At 43.1% G+C, this 10506-nt stretch overlaps 2 protein-coding genes across 2 annotated transcripts; one reads left to right on the top strand and one right to left on the bottom strand.

Annotated features, from left to right (window-relative positions):
• The first annotated feature begins 160 nt into the window (after positions 1-160).
• Positions 161-3602, top strand: LOC113225708. The gene is made up of 4 exons (XM_026458110.1): positions 161-170; positions 1787-1908; positions 2659-2803; positions 3382-3602. Exons 1-4 carry the CDS (start codon positions 161-163, stop codon positions 3600-3602), a joined length of 498 nt encoding a protein of 165 aa, XP_026313895.1.
• Positions 3603-5228: 1626 nt separating this feature from the next.
• On the bottom strand, positions 5229-6659 carry LOC113225707 (uncharacterized protein K02A2.6-like). Its single transcript, XM_026458109.1, has one exon. It carries the CDS (start codon positions 6657-6659, stop codon positions 5229-5231), a length of 1431 nt encoding a protein of 476 aa, XP_026313894.1.
• Between the last annotated feature and the right edge of the window lie 3847 nt (positions 6660-10506).

Raw genomic sequence — 10506 nt, 5'->3', positions numbered from 1 at the left:
TCGATATAGGCATAAATCATAGCTCATACTGCCTTGTCCCGTGTCTACTAAATAAAGCGTATAAGTTAGTTTTTCGATGAATGCTGCATAATACTAATGTTCATTTTATTGTCAATAAAATAAATGTAGTTTGCAATTAAAAAGAAATAATTAAACGGTCATGCTTCAACGTGATTTATTAAGCCTACAAACATGTACCTGTATGCTAAGTATTGAAACTATTCTAATACTTTGTGTAATTTAGACATACGGTAGTGTGTCAGCCAACGTTCAAAAAAAGAAAATCCCACTGAGTTTGTATCATATTCAACAATAATTCATATTTAACGTATGAATGTACCCCTTATTCGCCTTAGGACAGATTCGCTTTACGACAGATTAGCTTTACCTCGTAATTTTGCGGTCAAATCGGGTTCCCTGTATATTCAGAATCCCACATTTTATAAAAATAAAAATCGAATGGCTTTCCAGATACTGAAGTTTTAATGTTACTTATTCTAACGATCGTCAAAAATGGCAATGAAAACCTTTTGATCATAACTCCAGATTACTAGAAATAATGAGCTAACCGTGAATTGAAAGCAGCCTTCATGTAGGAAATCTTGACAAAATTTAGAACATGTTCACATGACGAGAGTTCAACTGGCGTTTCGCTAACGCGCGCTTACAACTTACCGAATTTTGTACGTAAATCGCTGTAAGTGTTCACGGTGTGCGAGCGGCCAACGCGCGTTCAACGCCGCGTTAATGCAAGGCACAGCGCGCGCGTGAGATCATAGGGCTCACACGCGGCACGCGGGTCTTGGCGTTTTCCCTTTCACAGTGCCGAAGTGGCTACGAGAGGGTTAATCCACACCTCGAAATCGCAAACAGACGCTAGACCAAGCACTGTGAAAAGTACGGGTGGACCGATACAATAGATTTACCTGCGCGGTCCGCGCGCAACCGCGTCCGCACCCGCCTCGAGATAGGCGCCGACGCGCGCGGTCACTGTGAACGCAACGAGTGTCTACGTACATTTGATTTACGCACCCGTGCCCACCTCCACCTTGAATAAAGCCATAGTATAGTATATATAGGATTAGCATACATAGTATAGTATCATAGTATATATAGGATTGCCGTACTGCCGTTCAGTTCACTTGTTTTGTAATTGAAAGTTTTTCTAGAAATAGGTACAGAAGACTTTAATACGGATTTAAGAGTTCATCATTTATGAGAGCTAGTAAAGCATAATCTGACTTTAGGATATAAAGTTAGGAAGTGAATTTTACTGAGCCTGGCTAATAAAATGGGACATAATTACCCTTATTGTGTGCAAATACTATTTCTTCCAAATTATTTTCCTTTCCATTGTTTTCCGTGGATAGGTTTCCCGTTTTGCACTGGCACAAACGTAAACCGCGAAGTGCTAGAAAAGAAAGTGTGTAAATTCGCAAAATATTTACAATTTTTATACCACTACCCGCATGTCTGAACAAGTTCAAGGAACTTTAAGCAGTCACCACACTCATCGACGCAGAGTCGACTTGAGCCAGTTGCAAAAAGCTTATGAAACAAAATAGAAAAACAATTTATGCGACTTATCGTAGACAACGTCCTTTTCGTTCTTGTTGCATGAACATAAAACTTTTATACACCGAAGTTGGCACTCACTCAGTATCAATAACTGTACTTCTGCGTTGATCTGAACTTGGCCACTTTTCTACATAAAAAAAATTATTGGGATAATAAACAACGTTTTAATTTTATCAGTACTTTAATTTGGTTGCATTTATTTCAATAGTTATAAACCATGCGAGCTTTTCACGTGAGTACCAACCTGCACATTTGTTCATACATCACTACATCATACAATATTTAATAACAATCGAATCCGTTTCCCACGTACGAACAAAGAACAGCAAGGTCAGCTTAAAGTTATAAAATTTAAAAAGTAAAAAATGGACTTTATGGTTAATAAATCTATATTAAATGGACAACAGCACAACAAACAAACAACACCCAATTAAACTACTTTAATGTTTGGGATATACGATAAAATTTTGGTGGCACGTGAAATTCCACGAAATTCGTTACACTCCATTGACTTACAAATCTCAAACAATTTTTATTACCCATGTATTTCGATTATGCCTATGTGGTGTGCGGCAGTGTCACTGAGTGAAGAATGCGGTTTGAAAGAGGATGTAGTCACAAAAATAGAAAAGGGTATGCTGAGGTGGCTTGGGCACATGCGGCTGCGGATGAATGAATGTAGTTTAACGAAAAAAAATAGAGCTAATGCAGAAGGAATAATTGGAAGAGGACGGCCAGAATGACCAGTCTCTGATCAAATTGAGAGTGTTATTAAAAAGGCTGGAGTGCGTAGTGAGAAGAATAATTTATGACAAGGTTGATGAATGTAAGTGAAGTAAGAGAGGTTTGTAAGGATCGTGCTAAGTGGCGGTCGATATTCTCTACCTACCCCAATGAGAATCTAAAGGCGTGAGTATATAGATAATAAATATCTGCAAAGTTGGGTCACAACAGACAGCTTATTTTGCCATGACAGTTAGGTGCACGCGGTCAAGTTTCTTCGATTACTAATCTTTTACAGAAAAGCTAGTAAACATAAAGTATTAAGATTAATAAGAAGTATTATTTATTATTTTTCAGTTCATTGCATTAACTACAGCGCTAATTTGGCTGCCGGTGGCTGTCACTGAAGAGCAACACATAGTTTCACTTAACCGCATCTTAAAACGTTTTAAGTATAAATTTTCTACAGATTTCAATGAAATTGCTAATTTCGAAATTGAGGGTAAAAACTATGTAAAAACCATAACATTTTATGTAAATAATTCGCACAGTATTTCAGTTTTCCTCTTAGAGGATGGGTTTTCCTTCATTTCACCTATCAGCGAAAATGAATAACAATGTCTAATTCATTAATTACGTTGCCAGTCGGTGGCACCTAAGAATGCTCATTCATATTAACCAATTAGAATATGATTTTGAATATTTTAGCGTTTGAGTGTTGCTGTTTTTTGTACCTTTTTTTTAGTATCGCAGTGTTGCTGCTTAATGTAACATATCTACCACACTTTTGTTTTAAATAAATAAATAATAAATGCAGGTCAAAATATATTTTTTAATTACTTTGCTAAGCTCTTTATTTCAAGCTTACATCTAGCAAAAAAATTGAGGCTGGTTTAATTTTTCTGAGAATAAAGTACCAAGCTCCATACTAATTCGGTACAAGTCCTTTAAAGAAACTCAGGGGTCCGGATTCGAAGTCGAACCCACGGGCTCAGCTTAAACCATTAAGTAGCCTGGTTTCACTAATTAAATTGTATTGCCATGTATTATGTAATTTACAGATTGTCTTTTGTTTTGCAGCTAAATTTATCTGCACACCTAACGACTACAGTGACTCATTTAAATGGAACTTTGATTCAGCTATGCGATTAATAATATCATTACACGAAAGCAAATCTTTTAGACCTTTGCTCAAGGCATTCCAACGCATGTTGAAAGTCAATGGGCTATTGAAAAATAATGATCCCTTTGATGATCTCAAGGTGAAAATCCATTATTTTTGCTTTTGCAATGAGATTTAATAAGAGTGAGCTTGTATTCAATGTCCAGTGTACCGACTTCGATTCCCTATTTTTATTTTCCCTAAGAGGGTAGAAAATTAAACCAAGAAATCCGAAAATTGAATTAATTATAATAATAAAAAAAAAAATACAATTTAAAATTTAAATTAAAAAAAAAGGTACATAAATTTAGTACGGGTCGTGGTATCGTGCTTAAGACCTTAGGTTTTCCGCTTCCGAGTATGGTACTCCCCTGTATATTTGCCGGCGCAGAAGGACGGCCACAGGACGAGCAGCGTTCAGCGGATGTTGTTTCGTCCTAGTCCGGACGTAGTCAAGCTATGAGCCCGGAGGAAGCTCAGCAAGGTAGCAACTGTTAACCCGAAGGTAATTCAATCTGAGGGTGATTCACTCCGAAGGTAATTCACTCTGAAGGGAATTCCCTAAAGCAATCCACAAAAATATTTTTACAATAAAAAAAATATTTTTAAAATTACTTATCGGAATGCGAAAGGTGGACTGGCTCAGAGGACGTTGAAGCACTGTCTCTGAAGTCTGAGCCGGCGAGCACCGGCCACGGTTACCGCGCTCCCCTCTCTCTGCGTCTGTCGTCATTCAAAAATGCAACGTTGGTTGCCATAGATTTATTAACCAACTTTGTCTATGGTGCTTTAAATATTTTGTAATCAATTGTTATTTAAAAAATATGATACCTATATTTGTTGAAGAAATATTTGTATTCAATTTTTAATACTGATAACTTTAAAAAACGATTTATGAAAAAAATAATTTTACAACATTGTAACGTTCCGTTACACTAGAGTATTTGTTTTGCAAGAGGGTGATCTTAAGTCCGGAAGTTTTCAAAGGTGGATCAAGAAGACTACTCTAGAGAAAGAATTAAGGATGATTTGTAATGATGAGACTTACATTATCACAAAGCAGAATCCTCATTTAAATTGAAGATTAAAAAAGAACACTATGCAACGATCGTGAGGACTCGTGCAGAGGGTAGCATTGCTGGACCAATAATTGACACTGCATACAAAACTTGGTGTTGCCTGCTTTAGTCAACAGTCTCTAGGCAATATTTTATTTTCCGGCTTTGAAGAGCCAGGAGTGCTGGTGAAATTACAAGCACATAGAACTTGTCAACTTTATGTCTCAGAGTGAGTGACGCACTGGTAGTACCCTCTCAGATCTTTGCGATTTAAAGTTCTGAGAGGCACAGCAACTGTTAGGTACAGGTAGGCGTGTCGCTTACCACCAGGCGCACGACTTGTTTATCCAGTCACTTGATATTGTAAATAATCTTAGTACAGAGTACTAAAAAAACCGACCTCAAAAATACGTGGAATTACATTTGTTTGTCAAGTTTTAATGAAATCGGTTACCGGAAAGTGCACAAACCCGGATTCATCCTCTAGTTCGCCACAATCGGAACTTGACACAGGAGATAATAAAAATGGGTTCTCACTCCTCAAAGTATATTGAGAGAGAAAAACTAATATTAACATAATCCAAGCATTTTTATTATTTGCAGAAGACATTTTACAGTGTCAATTTGAACCATAGATCTACCAACCATAGTGTATATATATATATATATATATATATATATATATAACATTCGTCCATCCCTACAATTTACAACATCTCCTCGATAAGCCGCCGAGGTCGCCTGATGGTGCGCTCATGGCGCTTTGATGCTCGCTGTAGGGACGCCGTGGCAGGTGGCGAATGCGTAGTAGCAGCGCATGGCCGCATTGGGGTGGTAGCTGAGTTCTGCGTTCCTGACGAACTTGCAAGGGGTTCCACCTCACTGGTGTTTATATGATGCGGGTCGTGTGTGGCCTGAGAGCCATCAGTAGAAACTGGACTGATATGGTCGGCTAAGCGGGAACGCACTTGATCAGCATGATATCTCCTTTCTACCCCATTGGCTGTGTCTACGGTGTACGAGTATCTATGCGTACGTCTGGATATGGTAGCAGGTTCCCATCGTGACCCATCCCGGACTCGGACAAACACGCTGTCCCCCGATCTAAAACATGGTGTTAAATTTTCTGAATTTATATTAGCCTGTATCTGCCTATGCTGCAGGGCCTTTTTAGAGTTAGGGCGTGCGTTATCCAAAATACAATGCAGGTGACGTCCGAACATAAGTTGTCCTGGGCTCTTACCGGTGGTGGAATGAGGTGTTATGCGGTAGGAAAAAAGGAAATTTTCTAGTCGTCCTTTCAAGGTGAGATGGTCACTGGCACTTGATGATAGCCTGGATTTGAAAGTGCGAACCAGACGTTCAGCCAAACCGTTAGTCCGGGGATGGTACGGGGATAATTTTATGTGTAGAATACCCTTGTCTCTACAATAGTCTTGAAATTCCTGAGAAGTAAACTGTGGTCCATTGTCAGAAACCAAGAATTGAGGGAAGCCGAAGGTGGTGAAAATGGAATCTAACTCTTCACACAGTTTAGAAGTGGTTATCTGGTTCATGGGTTTAATTTCGACCCATTTCGAAAGCGCATCTGCTAAGACAAACCAATATTTTCCCTCGAACGGGCCTGCAAAATCAATGTGTAGCCTTTCCCACGGGTTGTCAGGAACGGACCACGAGTATATAGGCAATTCAGCGTTGTTCGGCCGATTCTCTTGGCATTTGCGACAACGTTTAATGTACTCCTCAATGTCATCATCAATGGACGGCCACCATACGTAAAAACGTGCTAGCGCTCTCATTGCGGATATGCCTGGGTGTCCTGTATGCAGATATTCCAAGGTGGCCTTTCTCAGGGTGTTCGGTATTACTATTCGACCTTGCCACATTAATATCTTATTTTCAATGGACAACTCAGTGCGCTTCCGAGCATAGGGCTTTAAGTCATCTGAATAAAAATTTTCACGCCAGCCGGTCTTAATGTACTCTGATACCTGTTTAAGCAAAGGGTCCTTCCTTGTCGCGCCTCGTACACTGTCCTCTGTTAACGCAATATCCGAAACTCTTTCATGCTGCAACTGAGCTACCACTCTGTGTACTGTCAATTCTGCATTAGACGGTTTATCTTCTGGATTGGGCATCCTAGAAAGAAAATCAGCCATAAAATTTAGATGCCCTTTTGTAAAAACTATATCGTAGTCATACCCTCCAATGATTAAAGCCCAACGCACTAGACGGTTATTGACAATCTTCGGCAAGTTACGTTGTGGCCCCAAAACGTGAATCAATGGCTTATGATCAGTGCTAAGTATGAATTTGGTACCACGTAAATATTGATCAAACTTTTGGATTCCAAAAAATATTGCTAAAGCTTCTCGGTCAATAACTGAATATTTAGTTTCCGCTGGTCTTAGTTTCCTTGAAGCAAAAACGATAGGTTGAATTTTGTCTGCCGATTTATGATATAGGACGGCACCCACACCTTTTTCCGAGGCATCGCAGGCTAAATACAATGGGCGCTTTTCGTCAAAAGCAACAAGCGGTTTCGATTTACTAATAAGATCTTTTGCGTTCTTAAAACTCGTATTTTCTTTGACGGTCCATTGCCACTTCCGGCGACCACCAGTCAATGCATGCAGACACTATGTAGGTGAGGAATAAATTTCTCGTAAAAATTTATAAGACCTAAGAACGACCGCAGTTCTTGGGCGTTAGTGGGCGGTGTCGCTTTCATTATTGCATCAATTTTCGATTTCGTCGGCCTAATTCCGTCTTTAGTAATTGTGTGCCCTAGGTATTCAATCTCTGTCTGGAAAAATGAACATTTCTTTAAATTGACTTTTAAGCCCGCCTTATCTAGTTTGCTAAACACGGTCGATAGCGTTTGGAGGTGTTCAATGTCATTTTTCCCTGTTAAGGCAAGTTCGGGGGCCCTTCCGTCCGGCGGATCAGCGCAACTTGTCTGTAGGCAAGTCTCTGGGGAAGCAGGCCCCGCGATTTGACCGCTTGTGTCGCGGCACTGTTTTCTCGCTTCACGCCTCTTTTTCCCTCCAACATGTTAGCGCAAAGTACAAATTTCGGTCGTACAGCGGTGCACACCCCCACCACTAAAGCGCTCTTTAAGGTGGAGTTCACGAACATTCGAGGACTCCACAGTAACATCCACGCCGTCCATCAACATCTTGAGACGGCTCGACCAGAAATGCTGTTCCTTACGGAGACGCAAATACTCTGCCCGGCTGACAGCAGCTACTTGAATTACCCTGGCTATATGCTTGAAGAGTCCTTCAAAGCGAAAGCTGGGGTCTGCTTGTTTGTCCGGGCAGATGTTTGCTGTCGCCGTCTGCGTCATTTGGAGGACCCCTCCTTCTCCATCCTTGGGGTACATGTTGACCTGGGCAGTCATTGCCGTGTCTACATGTGCCTCTACAGATCCCACCACGGCGACATGGAGACAACTCGTCTCATAGACCACCTTACTCGGGCGGCAGATGACGCGCAGGCGCAGTTTCCTACAGCGGAATTGGTGTTTTTAGGGGACTTCAATGCTCACCACGAGTCGTGGTTAAGTTCCTCTAAAACTGACCATGCTGGAAGAACTGCCCACACATTCGCTCTCACACACGATTTAACCCAACTGGTAAACCAGCCCACCCGGATTCCAGATAGGGTTGGTGACGCGCCCTCTTTGTTGGACCTTCTGCTGACGTCTCGCCCGGCTGGATATCGGGTGGAGGTCCAAGCCCCTCTGGGCACTTCGGATCACTGCTTGATATCCACTAAAGTGGCAACGTTACTGCCACCACCACCTACTGTGGCTAAACGCCGCATTTGGCATTATGCGTCGGCAGATTGGGACGGTATGCGGGACTATTTTGCATCCGTTCCCTGGCGGCAGCGCTGTTTTAGTGAGGTGGATCCAACAGCTAGCGCGACTGCCGTTGCTGATGAGATCTTAATCGGGATGGAATACTACATCCCGCATTCGGATCTCGTCAGTAAAGGGAGGCGCAACCGCTGGTTCAACCGTGAGTGTGCTGTGGCTGTTGAGAACAAACAGACTGCATACCGCGCTTGGATCAGGGGTCTAGCTTCAGACGATCCCAATACGAACTCACTTAAAACAGCCTACAATAATGCCACCAGGTCTTGCAAAAGAGCGTACATCAGAGCGGATGCTCAGCGCGTCGCACGAGTTGGCCAAGAACTCCTGACGCATCCCACTGGTAGTCGTAGTTACTGGCGTCTGGCCAGAGCCGTTGCGTCGAACTTCTGCCAGCCCTCGCTGCCCCCGCTGAGATATTCTGACGGCAATCTAGCCCACAAGCCGCAAGATAAAGCCGACCTCTTGGCAAATCTGTTTGCGGCTAACTCCTGTCTCGACGACTGTAACGCACAGCCACCAACTCTACCTCACTGTGGCTACACGATGTCTGATATTCGTATCAGACAATGCGATGTGCGTACGCAGCTGCAGTCTCTCGACGTCCGGAAAGCTAGTGGTCCTGATGGTATCCCAGCGATTGTACTTAGGAACTGCGCAGCTGAGTTGACCCCCGTGCTAACGCGACTGTATCGTCTGTCGCTCTCTTCAGGTCGTGTGCCGGACTCTTGGAGAGAGGCTAATGTGCAACCAGTTCCCAAAAAAGGCGACCGATCAGACCCGCATAATTACCGTCCCATAGCCATTACTTCCATAATATGCAAGGTTTTAGAGCGGATCCTTAACAAACAACTGACCCAATACCTAGAAGATCACTCCATAATTAATGATCGGCAGTATGGGTTTCGTCCGAAACGATCAACGGGTGACCTTCTAGCGTACTTATCGCATATTTGGGGTGAGGCTATAGACAAACGTGGCGAGTCGTTGGCTGTTAGCCTCGATATAGCCAAAGCGTTCGATCGGGTCTGGCACAAAGCTCTTCTCTCCAAGCTCCCGGCGTACGGTTTGCCAGCCCAGTTATGCAGCTGGATTGCCGATTTCCTTCGTGAGCGGAGAATTCGCGTCGTTTCTGACGGCAGCATTTCGAGGTTCGTGAATGTGAACGCCGGCGTACCGCAGGGATCCGTCCTATCTCCCACGCTTTTCCTTCTGCATATCAATGATATGCTTCCACTTGGGAATATTCATTGTTATGCAGATGATAGCACTGTTCATGGGGGATATCATGGATTCCCCGCAGCTGGGCGCGCCGATACTGACAGAGAGCGATCTGATCTTGTCGTTGAGCTCAATAGAATATTGGACCTTATCTCTGCATGGGGATCCAGTAATCTTGTTGAGTTCAACGCCAAGAAAACACAGGTTTGCGCGTTAACAACAAAATTGTCGCCGTTCCTTCCCATGCCTTCTCTGATGAGCACAGCACTTTCACCTCAGAGCAGTTTTACCTTGCTCGGTATGGAAATCTGCTGTGATTTGAATCCAAGGAGCTATATCGAATCTGTGATCAAAACAGCCTCACGGAAACTCGGAGTCCTGAACAAGGTGCGACGTTTTTTCACGCCGGACCAGTTATGCCTGCTGTACAAAACACAGGTCCGGTCTTGCGTTGAGTATTGTTCGCACTTGTGGGACGGCTCCGCCAAGTACCTACTCGATGCCTTGGATAAATTACAGCGTCGTGCAACTCGAATTATAGGCGACGAAGAGGTCTCATCACGCCTTGAACCTCTGCAACTGCGTAGAGATGTTGCATCGCTTAGCGCCTTTTACCGCATGTACCATGGTGAGTGCTCTGAGGAGCTGTTCAACCTCATCCCCCCTTCCCCGTTCCTGCTCAGAAGCACGCGTGCTGGCCTTCGTAGTCACCGTTTCACTACCTGCCGCATTCCATCGCGTACTAAAAGGTTCGGTGGCTCCTTTCTCTGCCGCACGGTTGACAAATGGAACTCCCTTCCGGCACATGTCTTCCCTCCCTCTTATGATATGGGGTCCTTCAAACGAGGCGTGAAGAGGCATATTGTAGGCAGGCAGGGTGGAGG

Source organism: Hyposmocoma kahamanoa, unplaced genomic scaffold (genome assembly GCF_003589595.1).
Source record: "Hyposmocoma kahamanoa isolate Upper Pololo Valley unplaced genomic scaffold, ASM358959v1 170, whole genome shotgun sequence".
NCBI lineage: Eukaryota > Metazoa > Arthropoda > Insecta > Lepidoptera > Cosmopterigidae > Hyposmocoma > Hyposmocoma kahamanoa.
The sequence above is the reverse complement of the archived record's forward strand: the minus strand, read 5'-3'. Positions and strand labels throughout refer to the sequence as shown.

What these genes read in the sequence shown, in the direction of transcription:
- LOC113225708 (XM_026458110.1), top strand. An exon ending in TACGAACAAAGAACAGCAAG is followed by an intron (nt 1,909 to 2,658) that starts GTCAGCTTAAAG and finishes ATTATTTTTCAG; the next exon opens with TTCATTGCATTAACTACAGC. An exon ending in TGCTAATTTCGAAATTGAGG is followed by an intron (nt 2,804 to 3,381) that starts GTAAAAACTATG and finishes TTTGTTTTGCAG; the next exon opens with CTAAATTTATCTGCACACCT.
- LOC113225707 (XM_026458109.1), bottom strand. Translation starts at nt 6,659, where the DNA reads ATGCCCAATCCAGAAGATAAACCGTCTAATGCAGAATTGACAGTACAC.